Source organism: Letharia columbiana (genome assembly GCF_014066305.1).
Source record: "Letharia columbiana isolate WasteWater2 chromosome Unknown Sc0000018_s1, whole genome shotgun sequence".
Classification (NCBI taxonomy): domain Eukaryota; kingdom Fungi; phylum Ascomycota; class Lecanoromycetes; order Lecanorales; family Parmeliaceae; genus Letharia; species Letharia columbiana.
Window position 1 is genome coordinate 46,204 of NW_023501059.1, and position 24,234 is coordinate 70,437.

At 30.2% G+C, this 24,234-nt stretch overlaps 2 protein-coding genes across 2 annotated transcripts; one reads left to right on the forward strand and one right to left on the reverse strand.

Annotated features, from left to right (window-relative positions):
- Positions 1–19,684: 19,684 nt before the first annotated feature.
- HO173_006131 (uncharacterized protein) lies at positions 19,685–20,794 on the reverse strand (the record flags this gene model as incomplete). The annotated part of the gene is made up of 2 exons (XM_037308042.1): positions 19,685–20,258; positions 20,424–20,794. 2 exons carry the CDS (start codon positions 20,792–20,794, stop codon positions 19,685–19,687), a joined length of 945 nt encoding a protein of 314 aa, XP_037164816.1.
- Positions 20,795–23,100: 2,306 nt separating this feature from the next.
- Positions 23,101–24,234, forward strand: HO173_006132 (uncharacterized protein; the record flags this gene model as incomplete). The annotated part of the gene is made up of 3 exons (XM_037308043.1): positions 23,101–23,328; positions 23,385–23,841; positions 23,894–24,234. 3 exons carry the CDS (start codon positions 23,101–23,103, stop codon positions 24,232–24,234), a joined length of 1,026 nt encoding a protein of 341 aa, XP_037164817.1.

Here is a 24,234-nt window from a genome sequence, read left to right on the forward strand (position 1 = left end):
AGCTCTATAACTAGCGAACCTTAATAGAAGATATCTTCTATTATATTATATCTTCTTTCTATATATATAATTTAATAGTCTTATTATTTTATTCTATCTTATTTATATTAATATTATATCTATATTAATCTTAATAAACGTTAGAATAATTATAATCTTTTTCGAGATCTTCTATTATTGAAAATTTATTCTTTTTTATTTATATATAATTAATTCTATTATTTACGCGATAAAACGAATTTAGAAGAAGCTTATAAATCGAAGTAAAAAGTATATACTATTAAGATATAAAGAGAAGTATATCTTTTAACTATATAATCTTATTAAAAAGATAGTTATTCGCGTTAATAGTATATACTTTATAAAGAAATAACCTTTAATTATAGATTTAAAAGAAGAAATTAAGATTTATAAGCTTTTAAATAAGCGATAATATTTAATAGTATTAATATTCGCTATAGAAGAGATATTAAATAAGTAGTATATTATTAATATTTCGAAAGATATTAAATCTAAAAACGTTATATTTATAATTAAAATAGCTATTAAATCTTTAATAGCTTTAAGATCTTTAATATCTATAAGATTAAAATTAAATTTTCTCTAATTAGCTAATAAATAAACGCCTTCGCGAAGATCTATATAAAAGTTTTTAATATAGCGAACTTAATTAATTACGCGAAAGCCTTTAATTTAAACGCTTTTAATATAAGCTACTCGATTAAATACTATATTTATATCTATATTAATAATTTAATCTACGCTATCTATATAAGAAATTTCTTTAAATTTAAATTTATTATTTATTATTATCGAAGTTATATAAGCTATTCGCGAAGATTATAAGTTAAATACTATTTAAAGAATATTATATAATTATTTAAATCTTATAATTTCGAATTTATAAGATTTATTCTTTAATTCTCTTTCGAGAGTCTTTATAATATTCGCTTTACTTATAAATTATATTAATAAGTTAAATATTTTTAAACTTATTATTTATAAATAAGCTATATCTAATTAGCTATTTCGAATAAATTAAAAAAAATTATAAAAAATAAATATAAATCTTTTATAAATAATAATATTTAATATCTTATCTAGATATCTTTTAAAATTTATATTTTAAAAGATAAATAGATTTATATCTTAAAACGAGACCTCGATAAAGAAATTACTCGCTATAAGATATATTAAATTATTCGAGAATTCGAATAATAGAAGAGTTATAATTATTATAATACTTTCGCGTTAATAATAAAGTCTATAAATTATAAAGCGATCTTTATATTTATAATTATTCTAAATTAAGATTTAAAGTAAATAAATATTAAAACTATCTTTTTATATAATAATATAAAAAAAGAGATTTATATACGCTAATTTAATAGCTTTAATAAAAATAATATTAAGATTTATAAGCTAAATAAAGTACTTTATAATTTAAAGTAGTTCTCTTAAATTTAATATTAATATTTCTCGAAGTATATAAAGAAGCTAAGTCTTCTCTCTATCGAATTAAATAATAATATATTTATAAATCTTAAAGAGAATATTATTATAGCACTCTATATCGATAATATCTTAATTATCAACTTTAATAAAGTCGAGATTTAGCGAATTAAGAAGAAACTTAATACGAAGTTTTATATATCGAATTTAGAATTATATATCTACTACTTAAGTATAATTATTAAGAGAAATCGTTATAGCGATATTCTTTATCTAAGATAAGAGATTTATATTACTTAATTCTTAAATTATTTTAATTATTAAAATCTTATCTTAATATTAATATTTCTCGAAATTAATTATAAACTAGCTTTTATTAAAGAGAGCTATATTATCTTAAAGAAATTATAAGAAGATTATTAATTCGCGATAAGATCTCTTATATATATTATACTTAATATTTATTCTAATATTATTTACGTAATATTATTAATAAGTTATTATTTAGCTAATTCGACTTTAGCGTATTAAAATATAATTATTTAAATCTTTCGATATCTAAGAAATATAGTATACTATAAACTTATATATAAAGACTCTTTTTAAAAGTTTATTAATTATATTAATTCTAATTAAACTAGTAATATAATTTAAAAATTTATATTTAATTATTTCTTTAATATAAAAAGTAATATAATTAGTTAATTATCTAAGCGTTAAATTATTATAATATTATTTATTTATAAGATAGAGTATATTAATTAAATATAAGTTATTAAGAAAGCGATTTAATTAAAAAATCTACTTAATTAATTTTTTTAACTCCGCGATATAAATTTTAAAAATTTTTTTTTTTTAAAAAAAATTAAAAAATTTTAAAATTCGAATTACGTAATTCTTAGCGTCTTAATAATTATATAACTACGTTACGTAATACGCCTTAATACGTCTATATTAAGTCGCTCTTTTCTTTTATAGAACTCTATAGTTAATATAACTAAGTATTCTATCTTTATATTTTAATAGATTATAAGCTTAAACTATACTCGATAACTATTTTAATAATAATATAATCTATCGCTATAGCTACGATTATCTTTAGATATTTATATCTATTATAATAAAGATAACTATAACTATAGAAGACTTTATTAATCTTCTTAATATAGGAAATTTCTATTTTAAAATAATTATTCTAAGTCTAAATAGCTATAATTCGTCTATAATTCGAAGGCTAGGGATTATCGCTTAAGCGCTTTTACTTTCGACTTAAGATAATATAAAGCGAGTTAAGATATATTATATCTAGTCGAAATTATCGAAGTCGCTATACGATTAATTAAATTATATTATCGCTAAAATCTCTAAAATATTATTAGCTTCTCTATATAGAATACGCTAAATAAAGAAGTAATACGCTCTTATTTATATATTATAAATATTAAAGAATTAGATAGCGAGTATCTAGACTTCATATTTATTTAATTATAAAATATTCGTAATAGAGATTAGAAACTAGCTATTTTAGCTATCGCTAAGAGAAGTATAATCTAAAAGAAAATAACTCTAGCTTTAACGCTAATTACGTAGTTTTTAGCTATCGCTAATAGAGATATATTAATTAAAAAAATAAAAATCTTAGTCTTAAAAGCGAAAGAGAAAAGAAATCTCTATTATCGTAAAGAAGTCTTAACGCGAGTACTCGCTTTAGAGATAAAATATTTTAATAATAAGTAAATAACCTTACGATCGATCTCGATCTCGAACTTTAATCGAGTTAATTTTAGAGAAGATAAATAGAGCTTTTAGCTATTAAGATAACTAATATAATCTTAATAATATAGTATTATATCTATATATAAGAGATAGATTTCTATTATTATAACGTTCTTAAACTACTTTAATATCTTTATTATTTATTAATTATTTAACTTTTTAATAGAATATTATTCGCTATTTCGAGTATTAATAGATAATAAATCTTCGCAAGTAAAGATCTAAGCTATATCGAGCTAATCTTAAAGCTTAATAAGACTTTTCTTATACGCTTAAATCTCTAACGTACTGCGAAGAATATTTTAATAGCGAGAGTAAGTATATATTAAGCTCTCTTATTAATTTTAATTTAATATTAGAGTAATTAACCTCTAAGTCTCTATTAAAATTAATATTTAACGAAGATCTCTTTAATTTTTAAGCGCGCTTAATTTCGTCGATATTATCTACTTTAATTACTTCTTTAAGTCTTATTAATATATAAACTTTATTCTTAAGCTTAGACTTTAATAGAGCGAGCTTATTTAGTTTATCTAGCTTATTCTCTAATAAAGAGAGCTTATTAAGTCTCTAAGTACTATATCTTTTAAGAAATCTAAAATCTTAATCTCTTTAAGCTATCTCGATAATATTAATAAGCTTAAAGATATCTTTAACTATTAAATCTAAAAGTAATAATTTAAGAATAAATTAAAGCTATTTAGACTATAGCGCTATATTAAAAAAGACTATATAAAATTAATCGTTAATATTATTATTATTAAAGTCTAAATCGATAGCTAATTATAGATATAAGATTAAATCTATATTATATTAAAATCGCGTTATAAAAAGAATTCGCGTTTTAAGATTAAGAATAAGATTAATATTAAAGAAGTCTAGAAGACTTTAAATAAGTTTAAATCTTAAGACTTAAATATTCTTAATTTTATATTTAGAAAGATAAATAATATTATTCTTATAGAGTATAATAACGACTTCTAATTCTATATTAATAGATTTATAAAGATTCTAGATAAGTTCGATAACTTATTCTTAAAGCTAAAGTTCAATAAGAATTAAAAGATCTATCGCTTTTATTTAGACTTAGATTTTCTATATAATTTATATTATAAATAATATAATTAAAATTATAATATTTTTAAAAATAACGATATTATAAAGTTTAATCTAAATTATATAATTACTCGATTTATTAATATTATAATTAATCTTATTAACTTAATTAGTATTAAAGTTTATATACTAATTACGCTAATTAATAAATTCTTTATATATAACTTATAAAGCGTTATTACATTAATTATTATCGATAAAGCGATTAAATATAGAATTTAATAAGAAATCTATATTAATAACTCTTATACTTATACTTAAACTTATAAGTATTATAATTATTATAAAAAGAACTAATATAATAATATCGAATATATCTTTCTATATCTCGAATTTAAGAAATAAGATAATAATAGTAATAGAGGAGATCGCGATAATCGCGGAGATCGCGATAATTATAGCGATTATAGCGATAAAAATAATAATAATAATAATTTCTCTAGCTCGAATAATAAAGATAAAAATACTTAAAATAATAAGTTTACTATCGATCGCTAGTTTAGTAGTATTAAAATTATTATATATATCTAATTAGCGATAATATATAGTTTTATAATATATATTAACTCTAATCTAGAGAATACTATATATCTTATCGCTAATTCTTAATTCTTATAGAATTAAGTCTATTATTTCTTTATTAAAAAGAGTTTAAAGACTATAACTTAAACTTCTTCGATATTTATAGCCGTTGTACTATTGTATTTATAATTTATTAATAATATTTATACTTAATATATTACTTATAACTTCTTAATCTTTTAAATCTTTATCTTATTTAAATTATATTATTTAATTAATAAAGTTAATAGCTTAGCTATAGCTATCGACTTTAAGCGTATTAAGCTTAAATATAAGAGTCTTAAAAATAAATAAACTCTATATATAAAAGATATCTAATATATCTCTAATAGTAATTTTAATCTAATTTCTTAAGAGTAATTTAAAGATTAAAACTATTCGCTTTAGCTTATATCTAGAAGTATTAAAGTAGAAAAGTATAATATTATTTTTAAACGTTAATATAACTATCTTTATACGTTAAATATATAAATAGAGGCCTCTATATACTTAGTAGTTATTAATAAAGATATCTCTATCTATAATAAGTTTACTATATCTATATCTATATCTAAATCTAAATTCTTATTCTTATTCGCTAATACTTTAAATTCTTAAATTAATAAGAAAATCTTATATATATAATACGCTCATTATAACTACTTAAAATATTAGAATTTAAAGAAATTAGCTAAAATATATATCGAAATAAATTTATTTATTTTACTTCTAGAGAACGTATATAAATTATATAGTATTATTAATATAAAAGTTAAATTATATAAGCGTTATATAACGTTAGATCGCTAGAAGAATAATCTAATTTATAGTAATCTTTAAAAGTCTTTCTCTATTTCTTATAATAATTATAAATAAATAATAATCTTTCTAAACGATAAAACGCTTTATTTCGCTATATTCTTATTTTCTAATAAGAATAATTTTATAATTCTCGCGGCGTTTAAGTCTTTTCTAAATTAAGTCGAATATAAAAATTACGTTTATATTAGATTTTATAGCGACTATAATTTCGAGTATAATAACTATAATATATATACTTTTCGACTTATTAAAGAAATTATCTAAGAAGATATTATATCTAATAATTTTTAAATAAATAATAAATTTAAATATCTCGATTAAATAATATAATATAAGACTAGCGCTATATTTAAAGAGAGTAAATTATTATAAAAGTATTAGTCGAAATTTGTATAAACTTTAAATTATCTACGTAATCTATAATTAATATTAAAAAGAAATATTACCTCTTATAAAACCTTTATAAACTATTTATCTAATATTTTATATCTTTAAATTATTAAATAAACTAGTTTCTATTAAATATATCTATTAAATATCGACTAAATTAAATATAAGAATTACGTCTATAAGAGGCGCTTAATTAACTATAAAGCTAATCGATTTTATTATATACTAATATTAAACGATAAAATTTAAATTTATTTAAATATAACTTAAATTAATAATATCTCTTTTAAGTCTATTTTATTTAAGCTTAACTCCGCTAAAAAAAAAAAGATTAATAATTAAAATCTATTTAAGAATAGAAATAAGCGCTATATAGATACGCTATAAAAGACTATACGCGAGCTATTAATCGCCTCTTTAATATTAATTTTAAAAGAGAAAATCTCGAAAAGAATAAGATAGAAAATATTTATCGAAGTGATAATTACCTTAGCTAAAGCCGTTAGAGAATTTATTATTATTATATAAATCTTTATTAGAGAAGTATCTTTATAAGTATCTTCGTAAATACCGCCGTAGATATCGCCGTAGATATCGCTATAAATATTTTTATAGATATATCTAAGAGGGATAGAGTCGAAATTACTTAAAACTCTAAGCGAAAATACGCTTATAAAATTTATCTTAATAGCTTTATAAGTCTTAATAAGACTTATAATTAGATTTATAATTAATTAATAGTCTCTCTTAAAATAGCCTAGGCGATACGAAGTTCTTAAAGCTTATCGCGATCTCTCGTTAGACTTACTCGCTCTTTTAGTTAAAGCTAATACTCTTAAGCTATTTAAGTCTTAAATATATCGAGAGATAATAGCGAATAAATATTAGAAAATAAAATAAGAACTTATTATATAGAAAGAAGTTAACTCTCTTATAGCTAACAATACTTAAATCTTAATAAATTTACTTTTAAATATATATACTTTAATTAATAAATAGATTTATAAACTTAAGCGAGACTTTATTAAGAAGATTATATAATATAAAGCTTAATAAATAATTTATAATTTTAAATAGCGCGAAAGTATAGATTTTAATAAGACTTTCGTCTTTATAGTTAAGTCTATAAGTTATAAAGCGATCTTTACTTTAATAATAGCTCTTAATTAAAAATTAAAGTAAATAAATATTAAAATCGCTTTTCTCTATAATAATATAAAGGAAATTATTTATATAATATAGTCTACGAGCTTTAAAATTAATAATAAATATAAGATATATAAGTTAAAGAAGGCGCTATACGATTTAAAGTAATCTCTAAAAATCTAATATAATACTCTCTTTATATATCTAAAGAAATTAGACTTTAAATCTATTATAACTAATTTCTTAATCTTTATTAATAATATTATAATTATTATAATCTATATAAATAATATTCTCTTAGTTAATCTCGATAAAGTAGAAATTTAGAGTATTAAAGATAAGCTTAATAGTTACTTCGAAATAACTAATTTAAAATTATATATCTATTATCTAGATATAACTATTATTAGAAATTATATTAATTATATTATTTAACTTAATTAGATAAAGTATATTAAAAAGTTTCTTACTAAATATAGTATATAAGAATTTAAAGATATATCTACTTTTATAAATATCGAAAGATATTAGATATTCGAAGAGAACTTTTAAATCTTTAAAGTCTTTTATATCGAGTATTAATTAATAATAGAATTATTAATATATATAATATTCGATATAAGATTAGATATTATATTCGCGATCTCGATAATATCTCGATATAGCTTAAACTCTAACGAAGCTTATTAAAAAGCGATTAAGCGAATCTTTCGCTATTTTAAATAAATTGTCGACTATTAACTTATTTTTAAAAGAGATCTAAAATCTCTAAGCGATTATACTAATATCGATTAGATCGATAATTAAGATATTTATTACTTTATATCTAGATATATATTTAATATTAATAGCGAGGCTATTAATTAATTATCGAAGCGATAATTTATTATAATACTCTCGATCTATAAGATTAAATATATTAATTAAATATAAGTTATTAAAGAAGTAATTTAATTACGCGATTTATTAAACTAACTTAATTTTAGCGATAAATAAATATAAGCGATAATTATCTTTTATAATAATTAAGGCGCTATAGTACTAGCTAAAAATCTTTAATTTTATATCTATATTAAATATATTAATATTTAATATTACTATATATAAAAATAAGTTATTACTAAAAATATCGCTTTAGATTATATCTCTATCGATTAATAGATAGTTAATAATCTTACTAAAACTTTTAATAAGAATAAGTTTAAGAGATTTTATTAACTTATTAGACTAGAATATCGCTTATAATTATAGCTTAATAGTCTTAATATAAAGAAGTCATCTACTTTAGAGAAGCTATTTTATTAATTTTTATATTATAGATAATCGACTTAAGACGCTTATCGAGTCGCTATATTAGATTTAATACTCTATAAACTCGCTATTTTATATCGAAATAGCTATTTCTTTAGCGCTATTACCGCTATCATTATTAAAACTTTTAAAACTCTTTCGAGAAATCTATATCTATTCGTTATTAATATCTCGAATATTATATCTTTAAATTATCGTTATTAATTATTATTACTAAGAATTAATTATCTAAAATAACTCTTATAGAGATCTTATAGTCGACGATATATAGCTAGAAGAATTTCTTTTAATTATTTTATTTAGTTACTCTTATAAATATTCTTTAATCTCGAATTAATCGATTTTTAATATATATTAGATAGTCTAAAAATAAAATTTTCGAAAAACCGCTTTTTAATAAAAAGTGAAATTTAAGTTATATTTAAGTAGGGGCCATAGTTTAATATAGTCGTTTTTAGATTTCGACTTTTTACTTTATCTATTCTATTTTAAATATCGCGAACTTTAAATCTCGTATTTTTTAATTTCGTTTATATAGAGAATAGAGATATAGAAGATATATTTTTATACTAGTTACTCGATACTAACTTATCTTAACTATTCGATATTAATTTACTCTTACTACTCGACGCTAGTCTTATCTTATCTACTCGATTTTAATATCGTTAATATTAAACTTTATATCTACTAAGTTTCGCTTATAAAAGAATACGTATAAAGAAGACTATTAAAATTCGAATTATATAACTCTTAGCGTCTTAGCGTTACGTAACTACTTATGAAAAATATTTATAAAAAAAAAATTTTTTTTTTTTTTAAAAAAAAAAAAAAAAAAAAAAGTATTTTATCTTTATATTATAATTAAAGCGTAATTATTCTTATAAAGAATACTTAATTTTATACTCGTATTAAGTATATTAATATTATCTATTATTTTATATAAGAAAAGATTAATAATAGCATTATAAATATATAATATATTTCTTTAATAAATAGATAATTAATAAACTTATTAAAATTTTTTTTTAAAAAAAATTTTTATTTTTTAAAACCTTAAAAAAAAAAAAAAAAATATTTTTTTTTTTAAAAAAAAAAAAATTTTTTTATATTTTTTTTAAAAAATAAAAAAAAAAAAAAAAAAAAAAAAAAAAAAATAAAAAAAAAAAAAAAAAAAAAAAAAAAAAAAAAAAAAAAAAAAAAAAAAAAAAAAAAAAAAATTTATTTTTTAAATAAAAAAAAAAAAATATAAAAAAAAATAAAAAAATAAAATTTAGCGCGCTCTTATATTAGAGTCGCTCTTTTCTTTTATAGAACTCTATAGTTAATATAACTTTAAAAAAGTATTCTTATCTTTATTAATATATATTTAAAATTTTAATAAAGTTATTTAATAATAATATAAAAAAAGAAAACTCGAAGGAAATCGCTTACTTAAGCTTATTTACTAGTCGAAAAGATATAATATATTTTATAAGATATTCTATATTAAGTAATATCACACTATATTCGAATATAGTATAGATAGGGTCGAATATTATATCATTTTTCTAATATAAGTTCGAGATCTTAGCGATATATTTTACGATATTATAGCTATTACTATTATCTATTATAACTATTACTATTATAGTCGTCTCTATTATAACTACTTCTATTATAGTCGTCTCTATTATAATCGTCTCTATTATAATCGCCTCTATTATAACTATTACTACTATAGCTACTATATAATAATAAACTATTTTAAAAATAAATAATAATAGTTATAATAGTAGTAGCTATAATAGTAATAGCTATTAGAATATTAAATATATAATATATAAAACGAACGAATTAATTCTCTAGAATCTCTTCGAGACTAGATTTTATATATAGTATAAAATTAGATTATTAGAAAATATAGTAGCTAAAAATATATAAAAGCTATATTTCGATAATAGATATAATAGTAATAGATATAATAGTAATAGATATAATAGTAATAGATATAATAGTAATAGATATAATAGTAATAGATATAATAGTAATAGATATAATAATAATAGATATAATAATAATAGATATAATAGTAATAGATATAATAGTAATAGTTATAATAGATAATAGTAATAATTATAATTAGTTATAATAATAATTAAAATAGCTACTTATACTTCTAAATATAGAAATCTTAATAGAGATATCTTATATATATATTATTTTATAATATAATACTATAGATATATTATATCGTAGAATATATCGCTAAGATTCTATATTATATTAGATATAAGATTATATAAATCTTAATAACTTATATTATATTAGAGTATAATATAATAGATTAATATCTTATATTATATTATATCTTTTTAATTAGTAAGCTTATTCGCTAAGACTTCGTTAAGACTTCGTTAAGCGTATATTAGACGTATATAAGCTAAGTAATTTAGAGTTCTCTTACTTAAAATTCTTAAGCTTCTTTTCTAATAATTATCTTCTCTCTTTAAAGATTTATTCTCGAATCTAAATATAGAAAGAATATTTTATTATTATTAGAAGACTTATTAAAACTCTTTAAATCTTATAGAAAAAGAAGAAAAAGAGTTTCTTATATTAGTATAGCGGAAATATAATATATTATAAATATATAATAAAAGTATATAATATCGATAGATAATATTAGATATACTCTTATAGATTAAATATAATTATAACGATATATAAAGTAATAGCTAATATTATAATTTAAGTATATAACGCGTATAATTAATATACGATTATAATAATATTTACTTTTCTTCTAAAAAGTCTTTTATTTTATTAATACTTCTTTACTATTCTTAATAATCTACGCTCTCTATAATAAATATATAATAAACGTATACTTAATTAATATATTATATAGACGTTATAGCTATTATTATAAGTTTTTTAAAGACTCTATAATTACGTATATATTTTTTACGCGTTAATAATTATTATTTATTATATATTATTAGAAATAGTCTCTATAAAGTTCTATAGAGACTCTACGAGTAGATATTTAGATTTAAATAAAAGTATCTAACTATTAAGCGTAGATACTCTCGAAATTAGCTTTTTTAACTAAGTTACTAATAATAATATCTATACTTTATTTTCGAGTCGATTATAATTTAAAGTATTTAACTAGTAATTATCTCGAAGTAATACTAGTTATAGTCGAGAGTAATACGCTTAATTTATTAAGAGTCGAGAGTTCGAGAATACTTAAATCCTCTATTAGAAACTTAATTTTTTTAGAGAGTCGCTTAGATAAAAGTTACGTTAAAGGCGAGTCTCGAAGTCGAATATTTTCGAATAGAACGTCTTATACAAATGAGATTTTCGAATAGAACGCTCTATTTTAATAAGAATATTTCGAATAGAATAGTTTTATTTAAATGAGATTTTCGAATAGAACGCTCTAGGGCAAAAAAAGCCTAAGTAGACGCTCGGGAAAGAAACTCCGAGATCGGCTAAAAAATAGATCTAATTTATATGCGCTAAGACGAGGCCATAGACTCGGAATATAGTCCTATTCTTATATTATATATCGATACGAAGGCGAGTTAAAGACCTTTCACTTAATAGCTCTATAAGTAAAAATCTTAGTAATAAATTTTAAACCCCGTAAATAAGCGGGTATTTAGAAGTCTTCGAGGGAGTAAACCTCGAAGTATAGGGTATATTATTCTTAAAATCGTAGATCTTTCGAGGAGTAACTCCCTGAAATGTCGCGATTTTTATACTATCTTCGGAGCTCGAGAACGAGTTCTCTAGAGGGGAGGTATTATTAGAAATAGTTCTCTACGAGATTCTATTTAGATTTAAATAGAAGTATCTAACTATTAAGCGTAGATATCTTTGAAATTAGCTTTTTTAGCTAAGCTATTAATAATAGTATCTACGCTTTATTTCTAAATCGATAGTCTAAAGAATCTAACTAGCTATCTCGAAGCGATACTAGTTATTATCGAGAATAATACGCTTAGAGCCTCTTCGATAATTATATATTTTTAAAATATATTATTATATTTTTTCAACTTAGCGTACTATATATATACGATTACGTTCGATAATTATATTTCTACTTATTAGATTATATTATATATTAAAAATATATAAATTATAGATTAATTTATAATTTAAAGTCTAATATACGCTAAGTATATAGAAATAATAAATATTTATAACTATAATAGCGATATTTTTAATTTTTATAATTAATAGCTATATTTTATAACTATAATAGCTATATTTTAGTTATAGATAACTCTCTATTTAAAGAGATAGCTATAAGTATTATTCTTACTACTATTTAGTACTATTCTTCTTATTATAATAGAAGATAAAATAATAACGAGAGTAATAGAAGTATTAATAATAGTTAAAGTTTATATAATAGTAGATATATTAGTTATAAGACTATTAAATAATAGATAGAAAGATAATTATCTCTAATAAGAAAGAATTTTTTAACTATTCTACTATTAGTAGTAGTCTCTATAAAAGTTCTATAAAGATTCTACGAGAGCTTTATTTAGATTTAAATAGAGGTATCTAACTATTAAGCGTAGATATCTTCGAGATTAAACTTTTTTAACTAAGTTATTAATATCTATATTCGATTCTTACTTAGCGAGATTACTTATCGAACGAAATTATATATATATTTAATATATTTTTAAATATCTACTAGTACTATTTTAAACTTATATTTATTTATTAAGAGATAGAGTAATATATATTAATATATTTTAAAAATATATAATTATCGAAGAGGCTCTTAGTTATTAAAAACTGAGAGTCGGGGGTTTAAGAACGCTTAGATCCCCCATCAAAAATCAGAAATTTGATTTTTTTAGAGAGTCGCTCGGGTAATAGTCACGCCGAAGGTAGGCTTCGAAGCCGAATATTTTCGGGTAGGACGCTCTATACAAATGAGAATTTCGGGTAGAACGCTCTATTTCATTGAGGACATTTCGGGTAGAACAGCTCTATTTCATTAAGGACATTTTGGGCAGAACGCCCTAGGGCAAAAAGCCTAAAAAGCAGATGCCCGGGAAAGAAACCCCGAGGCCGGCCAAAATAGGTCTGAATTTGATTTGTGTGCGCTAAGGCGGGGTCACAGGCCCGGAATACAGCCCTATTCCCATATTGCACCGATGTGAAGGCGGGGTTATAGGCCTTTCACTTGATAGCCAAAGCCCCGCAAATAAGCGGGCATTTAGAAGTCTTCGGGGAGTGAAACCTCGGAGCATAGGGCATGTTGTCCTTAAAATCGTGGATCTTTCGGGGAAGAGTTCTCGGAACGTCGCGATTTTTGCACTGTCTTCGAAGCTCGAGAATAAGCCCTCTAGAGGGGAGGTATTGTTAGAAATATTCTCTACGGGGCCCTATAGAGGCTCTGCGGGCAGATATTTAGATTTAAATAGAGGTATCTAACTGTTAAGCGTAGATACTCTCCGAAACCAGCTTTTTTAACTAAGTTACTAACAAAATTATCGTTATTAGCTATTATTATTAAAAATTAATTATCTAAAATAACTTTATAAAGATTTTATAATTAATAATATATAGCTAAAAGAATTTCTTTTAATTATTTTATTTAGCTATTCTTATAAATATTCTTTAATTTTAAATTAATCGATTTTTAATATATATTAAATAATCTAGAAATAAAATTTCTAAAAAATCGCTTTTTAATAAAAAGTAGAATCTAGATCGAATTTTAATAGGGGCCTAGTCTAATATAGTTATTTTTAAATTTTAACTTTTTACTTTATCTACTCTATTTTAAATATCGCGAACTTTAAATCTCGTATTTTTTAATTTCGTTTATATAGAGAAATAGAAGTATAGGAAGTATAGAGAGGGGGGGATATATTTTTACGCTAGCTACTCGATACTAACTTATCTTAATTATTTAATATTAATTTTACTTTAATTACTTAACGCTAAATTTACTTTAATTATCTAGCTTAAATTTTATTTTAATTACTCGACGCTAGTCTTACTTTAATAATCTAATAAAAATCGATTAAGTTATTTTATCTTATTTACTCGATTTTAGATCTGTTAATATTAAACTTTATATCTATTAAGTTTTACTTATAAAAGAATATATACGAAGAGAAGTATTAAAATTCGAATTACGTAACTCTTAGCGTCTTAATAATTACGTAATATAGTTATATAATATATCTTAGCGTATTTATATCTAGTCGCTCTTTTCTTTATAATAACTCTATAGTTAATAACTAAGTATCTTATCTTATATTTTTATAATTACTTATAGAGATAGTCGAAGATATATCGCTATAGTAGGGAAGCTAAGACGCTCTCGAACATTCAGTCGGAGCGTACAGTTCTAAACGTAGAAAGTAGTTATAAGGAGCGTTAGTTAACCGTTAGAAATAATATTATAGAACGAATATTTTATAGAAATTAAACTTCTCTTCTTATCTTTAGTAGTCTAAATGAAGAGTAGCAGCGGAGGCTAAAAAGTTAATACGAATTCGAATATTAGTCTTAGTCTAGTCTCTCGCATAAAGACTTCTCTATAACCTTTCATTTATACTAAGATAAATTATAAATTTATATTCTAAAATCTTAAATTCTTATAAATTTATACTTTTAATTATATTTTTATATCTTAATAAAATATAAATCGATAATTTATTATTTCTTAGAATATAAAAATATAATTTATTATAGTACGCTAAGATTAGATCTTCGAGAGTTACGAAATTAGTCTAGACCGGCCTCGGAAACCTTAAATTAAAGATCTCTAGAGTTCGCTATATAAATTATTAAAATCTCGCTTCGAGATCTAATCTCTAACTTATCTTAATCCGCGATAAATTTAAAATTCAATTTTCTAAAAGCTTTTTAATACTTTCGAGATTTCTTTAAGAACGTTAAACGTCGAATATTTAAAGGCTAAATTTTAATAGATTATAAATTCATACCCCAAAGAATAGTAATTACTTTTCTACCCTAAAATTTAGTAAAGGGGTATAAAAATGTAATTAGGGGTATAAATTTGTAAGGATCCAAGGTTTTAGAATATAAATTTGTAATTTGCCCATTCATACTGCTTCCAGCCAAGCCCTTGCGCTCCTCAACGCTACATGATCTCACCGCCTCCTTTCTCCTCGGCCAGTACATTGCTATCATAACTCGTAACCGCAACTGAAAAGTGCCTACTGCAACACAACCTTCACAAAATCTACCCCCGGACACGCGAACAAGCCGAACGGTCATCTCATGTAGCTGCGTCCTCGATGCTATGACCAAAGGTCTCGTTGATAGACAATCAGCTTGGTACGTGTCCATTTCAGCGGCAAGATTATGATCCATCTCCCCACCTGCTTTCGATAGATTAGTCGGCGCTGGCGATGCAGAACCCCACAAGCCTTCCATTCCAGAACCAGGCTCGACTATGACGACTCGTCAACATCGTACAGGATGTGGTGGTTCAGGCTATCATCGTTTCAGGCACAAGATCTTCTAGTCGGCCTATGGCTGAAGGTTCACCTCGGGTATCTTATATCCTATCCGGGGTTTAACAGGCGTCCTTGAGATTTCGCTCGGCACTACTGGGTGGAGATTGACTGGGAGATGTTAATGACACTGGATTCACAATCCGTTCAGCAGACCCAGATGTGAAAGGGTGAAGATTTGCGAGATCCACACCCCTGGCCGTAAGATACCGACAAGAATATACTTCATTACACCCTGCGTGTTTTCAGTTGGATCAGTGGTGAGCCTAACTTCTGCTTGCGGGTCGAACACCCTTCAGCATATAATCAACTGGCTAGAGCCTAGCTCATCACTTCGGACGTCTGACTTCTGGATCTCTCTTTTTTCCTTGGCTTGGGCGGATAGGAAGCGCTTTCGTAGTATAGCGATCAATGCCAGCCACCGCCGCGAATTTTCACGGCATTGTGGAGTATTCGGGAGAAAGAAGTCGATCTGGGTTTAGACCGGTTTCGGTGACCTTGAAGATATCGGCTTTGTGATAGGCCTCGTGGGCTTCAAGCTCACTGTAAGCAGTGTCTCGATTCGAGTCAAAGAAGGTATATGTCGGATTGAGAGTCTGGTGACAAGGGGCGGCTTCGAGAGATGATCTCACTCTTTGCGTACGAATTTGATCTCTCCTGTGACGCGCAATGCTCGAAGTGGTCACTACCCAGTGTTCTGGCCGTTCTACACCAACGACTTTGCTCGCGTGAAGCGTCCATTGAAATTTTGTCCGTAGGGTTCCACGGAGGGAGACCTTGGAGCCGCGTGTTGAGGAAGTAGCTCACATCACCGTCGAAGCTCAGGTTGGGAACCTCTACGGAAGTAGGGTCTGCAGCACACAGCCAATGATGATTCACCGCTCCCTTCGAGCCTCCCGCGGTTCAATATGTTGGAAATCTATGAAGGATGAAGGATTGATTGATTAGGTAGCTATGAGAGTGCTGAGTGGGCTACTTATATCCCTATTTGCCACCATGCGGGGTAGCTACAACACAGGTGCTGCAGCAAATCTCAACACAATGTCACCTGGTTGGTCTGCTTTCTCGAAACAGACAATGGATTTTTGGTGAAAATTAGATGATATTAGACAGGTTTAGCAACGAATTTCAAAAGAATGATTCAAAGCGGGAACAGCCCTACCCTTCTACCGCTAACCCGATTAGGCAATATCACGGACTTTAGCGAAACCTTTACCGAAGAGTCACAAATCTCTTTGAATTTCACTTATTCTTCTTCTTTCACCATATATATACATCATGAACTCCTCTAATAATGGGGCCCTCGTTATAACGACCTTCATAGTCATATTGCTAGGCTATTAAGCTGTGATCGCTACTATAGTAACTACACCACGTCATAAATACGTCCTTCTAGTAAAGTATGAGTAGATCGAGTTTAATTAGCTGGATATGACTGTGGTAGTTCGAATAACTGAAATAACTGAGATATTCCTATAGCTGCGGTAGCCCAAATAGCTGGGATAACTGAAATATCCCCATGGCTGCGGTAGCCCAACTAGCTGGAATAGCTGAGACATCTCCATAGCTGCGATAGCCCAAATAGGTGGAATAGTTGAGACTTCTCTATGGCTGCGATAGCTAAGATATTCTTATAGCTGCGATAGCTTCAATAGCTGAAATCACTGAGACATCCCCACGGCTGCGGTAGCCCAAGTAGCTGAAATAACTGGGACATCCCCATGGCTGCGATAGCTCCAATAGCTGAAATCACTGAGACATCCCCACGGCTGCGGTAGCCCAAGTAGCTGAAATAACTGGGACATCCCCATGTCTGCGATAGTTCAAATAGCTGAAATGGCTGTCGAGACAAGATATCGGACGGTTTCAATTCGTTCAAATATGCATCGTTCGATAGGTGACCCTTGTCTGCAGAGGTTTAATTGGCTGTGATCGACGCAGTAGATCCTTCTCTTGTATGCTCATTGCAGTGATGTACCACAATGTGATATTGCCTAGGCACGCGGAGATAGCAGGCCAAATTGTAGTGTCGTTCTCCGCTTGCTGTGTGGTAATTTGACGTGGGATTGGGGCAAATTACCGAATCATACCCCAAAAGTATGGATCCTTACCGAATCATACCCCTAATTACTGAATCATACCCCTACACCAAAATCCACCCAAATATGGGGTATGATTCGGTAATTTGTCATTGCTTAAGGTATGATTTGGTAAGTTGTCAAAGTAGCCTTAAACTACGAAGGAGATAATCCGCGATCTGACTTATTTAATCATAGAAATAAGGGAGTTTCTCCGATCGCATTTGATGAGAATTCTATCAGCCTAAAAACATCAGACGAAAGCCGAGTGGGCGAAATTTCGAGCCCGGGGGTGTCCGCACTTTACGCTGTAGACACCCCTATTCGGGTCCCGTAGGGCCCCGTAAGGCCCCCGAAGGAATAATTCCTACTACGCTGCGCAACGGGGCGGGGTAAGCTTCGGGGGTCAAACCCCGCCCCGATCCCTCGCCTCGAACTCCGCCTCGAATCCGCCCCGTTACGCAGTGTAAATACCGTTATCAATAATATTACGTCGACGACTACTACTAAATATAAGCTCAGTAAGCTTACCGCTACTATTACCTTTATTAAACTCTCTTATATTAGAAAGCTATTATAAAAGACTCTTATTAAATTATACTCTAAGTAATAATAAATTATCAAATCATATTTCATATTTAAGTGAAATTTAATATAGGGATATAATTTAGTAATTAGAGATATGATTTAATAAGGATTTATACTTTTAGAGTATGATTCGTAATTCGCCTCGTAGAATTATAGGGGTAAATTACAAATTCATATTCTAAAACCTTAGATCCTTACAAATTATACCCTTAATTACATTTTCTATTTCAATGAGATATGAATCGGTAATTCGTCATTCCTTAGGATATGAAAATGTAATTTACTATAGTGCGCTGAGGTTAGTCTTCGGGGCTGCGGAATTAGCCGACCGGCCCCGGGGCCTCGAACTGAAGACCTCTAGGGTTCGCCGTATAACTTATCGAAACCTCGCTCCGAGGCTAAGGCGAGCTCTTACTATTATAAATCTCTAACTCACCTCAATCCGCGATAAATTTAGGGTTCATTTTCTAAGGGTTTTAAGGCTTCGGGGCTTCTTTGAGGCGTTAAACGCCGGGCACTCAAAGACCTAGTTTGATAAATTATAAATTCATACCCCAAGAATAGTATTACATTTTCTACCCCAAGATTTAGTGAAGGGGTATGAAATGTAATTAGGTATGAATTTGTAAGGATCCAAGGTTTTGGGGTATGAATTTGTAATTTACCCGGGATTGTAGAGAGCATATGTGTGGGATCTTGAGCTGAGGGTGTTCTTGACATGGTGGCCTTATTCCTTGGTTTCTTTGAATCCTGTTTTTAATATAAAAGTATTTATTTGTGTTGGTGCTTTATTCCCTTTTGTTTTGAATCTTCTTTTGAATCTTTAAACCTGTATATTTTAATTCTTATAAAAGAAAATAATAGTTTCCAACAAATGGTTTTTGGCGTGCTCGCGATTCAATTCAGATGCATTGCTGGCCTCCGCATAAGCATGAACTATAAGACAGATTCCTTTGCTGTGATCGGCGCAGGTACCAAGGATGGAAGGAGGGGATAAGGATGCGGAATGTGAGACGCGTTAAGCCTGCAGTCGAGATTTCGTAAAACGCCTAACATTCGAACATCCTCACCGTCGAGCCCGAAGATTAGGGCATTGACTGAGTTGAGCAGAGCTCTATCCTTTCGGTCGTCACTTTCGTCATCACCATTCCATTCCACTTTTCTGTCCACGTTATACTCATATAACGCGTTGAAATCCTCCTGCAGGCGGCCAACAAGGATTACATCCAACCACAGGCCCGGCCGCCCTCTCCGTATCGGCCATGTGTGGTACTCCTTCTCGTAAATCTGCCGCAGAATTTTGCGAAACCGAACAGATGCCGCTCGAACAGTCGGCGACATGTCTTCCTGGGGAAAATGGGCGTCATTGAAGTAGAACGTGGATAAGTGATCTTCAGCTTCATGGATGCGTGCTTGAAGCTCGAGATGCGCTCGATCCAGATGCGCTGTTGTTGGTAGGCTGATATCAGCACTTTCTTGCAGATGACTGAGTTCCTCGTACATGCCAACGCTGTGCACGAAACTATTTGAGTCAGCTTTTCTCGTCTACTACAAGATAAAAGGTTGAAGAAAGTGTTGCTCTCGAACCATTTCTGGCAAGTTTCGCAGTAATGGCGAGACCGACTTTGTAATGTGAACAACCAAAGCAGAAAAAACGACTCGGAGATACACTTACGCCTCGCGCCATCCGTTGTTCCATCTCACATCTTCACTCCCAGGCAGAAGACCTGCCGCAGCCCGAGGCTCATTCGGTACGTTCACAAGACGAACCATATTCAGGTACGATTGTAGTGCAACCGCACAATCAATACTTGATGACAAACACTCCTTCAAACGCTCGTACAGATCAACGAGTACCTGGTAGAGTGTGATCCCCACCAACGGTTTTCGAATCAAAAAGGCTAGAAAATATCTAGTCGTAACGTGGTAGCGCATAACGTCAACTTTTGATCCTCCAGAATGGGCACCCATATACAGCTTGTACTGCACTCCTGGGGTTTGATTCTCTTTGGAGTCTTCGGTTTGGACCGTCCCCCTATCCGGCATGCCAATCAGGGTTGCCGACTTTGTGTCTTCCATCAGACTTGAACATATTCAAAAAGAAGGGCCTCCATATCCACGACCAAAAAATATCAGTGTATCCCCGCATTCATCCCAGAGCTCAGGGTCTCGTGACGAGTCAGCCACATCCCCACGACATCAAACACAAATTCGACGATACGCTGAAAATCGATTTAGAAGCCAGCGGAGCTGACATCAAGCACTACTGCTCTCGTACGATCCGGGAGAGCGAAAGTGCCCCAGAGTTAAAGAATGGCTAGTTGATGCAGCAAGTAATGGCAAATATAGCAAGCAGGGCTCATGGGGTGTAAGTGACGGCATTCTCCAGGCTGTTCGCCTGATCCGCCGCTCGCGAGGCTGTTCGTTCCTACTGCCGGTCCTCCAGATACAGACTATACTAGAAGCCATGACCAAGACAGAGATCAAAGCGTCGTTGAGCGACTTATCAGCCAATCTTGCCAAGCTTATGAGAACAAAATCCGAAGGATCGACAACGACCCCCAGAATCGTCGGCAAGTTGCTTGTCAAGCCTTGCTGTGGGTGTCGCACGCACGTCGGCCTCTCCAAGTCGACAAACTGTGTCACGCACTGGCTACGAAACTTGGTGACACGGTGCTTGACCAAGACAGCCTTCTATCGCCACGATCTATAATCGAGAGCTGTTCTGGATTGATCGTCCTGGACGCTGACAGTTCGACATTCAGACTTGTTCACTACACCTTATAGGATTAATTGCAATCTTGGCGACCTCAGTCGTTCGTGACAAGGAAAAACTCATGACTCAAGTCCTCATCACGTATCTTTGCATTGACGAGTCATCGGAGCATGGTGTTTCAGGCCTCGATCAATGGTTACTCGTATGCTCCCCATTTCTAGAATACACTGTGGCAATTGGGATCACCATGCAAAGCTTTCGCAGCCTAGCGAAATTAAGGAGCTTGCCTTAGCGTTTCTCAAAAACGCACTCAAGACAGATGTCAACATCGTCGTTGTGCAGCCAGCAAGAGAATGGCGAGCGTAGTGAGCCAGTGCCTAGACCGTAGAGTAGACATCGCTACACGAACCTAAATGGCAAACAGCCCTCCACAATAGTTGCAAGAGCGGGAACTTAGGGACTGTGCGGATGCTCCTGGACGCAGGGGCGGATACAGAAACCCAGGACAATTGGTGCCAGCGACCACTCCATACCGCGGCTGCTGCAGGCTTCCAATATTTTGCGGAGCTTCTGATGGCCAGCAATGCTGATTTAGAAGCCAGGGACAAACATTGCTGTACACTGCAAGCATGTGATGCCGTGGCTGCCAAACACCCTCTTGTTGAGTACTTGCGACAAACAAGGCATGACCCTTACTTGATTTGTAAGACTTGAAATGAAGGTGAAAGGATTGAGATACTGCAGACGGCTGTCGCTGGCGCAGACTGGATTGGATATCAGGTTCTCATGTGGTGCTCTTATCTAGTATGAGCGTGACCAAATTGATGATGTTGTACGTAAGATTGGCTGGTAACGGTGCGTCAAAACAAGGAAACGTGGAATGAATTAATGATATGCATCTTTTGAACTAACACTACTGCAGAATGTTATCTGTTCGAAGATCCGAACATCTTCTATGTCACGGCAGTAATGCAGAACCCTTGGATAGAGCCCAGCTCAGTGTCCTTACCAGAAGAAGAACCCCTCAGGGATTTGGCCCTAGGAGCATAACCAAAGACAACCCAAGTTGAGGCAAGAGGGTCTGGGTCCTACCAGGCGCGCAACATGGAGATATGGGCACATGTTAACAAGTGTGGGGATCAAGGTCGGAAAGCCATACCCTACTATTCCGCCCTGAACTCTGCCGCCCTCCGAGAACCAGATGGAGGATTTTGCTTGTTTACAACTCAAGTTCAACAAGCGTAGAACGAAGGCTTTGCCTCCTTGAACTTTCGAGTCAAGATGCGGTCCACAGCCGCGCGTGTGGCGACTTCGGTAGGCTCCAAGCCAAAGCCACACGAAAGCTCCCGTAGCGAAGTCAGCGATTTCGCAGCATCTTTTATCAAAAAGTCCGCACATCGCAAGCGCGCAGATTGGTAGTAGAGAGCGTGGCCGATATTTCGGGTGTTGATGCGCATTGCGCTCGCCGCAGCGATGTTCGCACTCAACCCCGGGGCTCGCAAATGTACCCGGAGTTCGCATACGTTGAAGATAAATAGAAGACTCTCCCTTAGAATACCTCCTTGAAGGGGGGGTAGACTTGGATAATTGCGAGTAGTGCCTTTCTAGAGTCAAAACTTCCATTTAGCAGGACACTATGTCAAACCTCACGACCTCCACTAGCGGCAATCAGACCCTCATCTTGGATCCCAACCTATGCACACTGCAGACGTGTGATCTGTCTTTAGCAAGTTTCTCCTACATCCCGAATCTTGCTGCAAATGCTCTATACTTAGCGATCTTTGCCATTTTATTCTTCGTGCAGCTCGGACTTGGTATTCGCTATCAGGTATGGGGCTTCATGGGTGCCATGCTTTTGGGCTTGGTATGCACATTAGCCTTTTCAACACAGCCGAAGAAGATAGCTGATTGGTCGACAAGGCACTCGAAGTCATTGGATATGTGGGACGCGTCCTCGTTCATGTCAATCCCTTCGACAACAACGCCTTCCTCATCTACCTCATCTGCGTAACTATAGCACCAGCTCTTCTGACAGCCGCCATCTACCTCTGCTTGGCACGCATAGTGACTGTTTATGGCGCTCATCTCTCATGGATAAGACCTCGGACGTATACCCTCATCTTCTGCAGTTGTGATCTTCTCAGTCTTGTACTGCAAGGCTTAGGGGGTGGCATCGCAGCAACCGCTAATTCGACTTCGGGGAAGAATCTCGGCAAGAATATCATGGTTGCTGGTCTCGTTTTCCAGGTAGTCTCATTGCTACTCTTCGCAGCCTGTTGCGGGGAGTTTGCGTGGAGGTTGAGAAAGAATAAGGCAGCCCGCAATCCGAAACTCACAAGCCTCGTTGAATCACGCTTGTTCAAGTATTTTTTATGTGGTGTGGAGCATTCCGTGGCTTTTCCCAAGATACAGGAGACTAATAAGCGCAGGCCTCGGTCTCGCTGTCCTTACCATCTTCATCCGAAGCGTCTTTCGAGTCGCAGAACTCAGCGGCGGGTTCAACGGCAAATTGTTCAACGAGGAGATTCCATTCATGATTCTCGAGGGTCCTATGGTCATTATCGCATGCACAGCAGTGTCTACTTTTCATCCTGGGCTTGCCTTCCAGGGTTCCTGGCATGAGGCCGACTTCATCTTCTGGACGAAATGTACAATTAGAACCCGGAAAAGGCCCGCGGTGGAGGACAAGCCTAACCCAGCATTAAGTGACGAAGAGTCTGGGATGCATACTGGTGTAGCAGAAGTCGCAGGGTTGCCAGCGCGAAAGTGA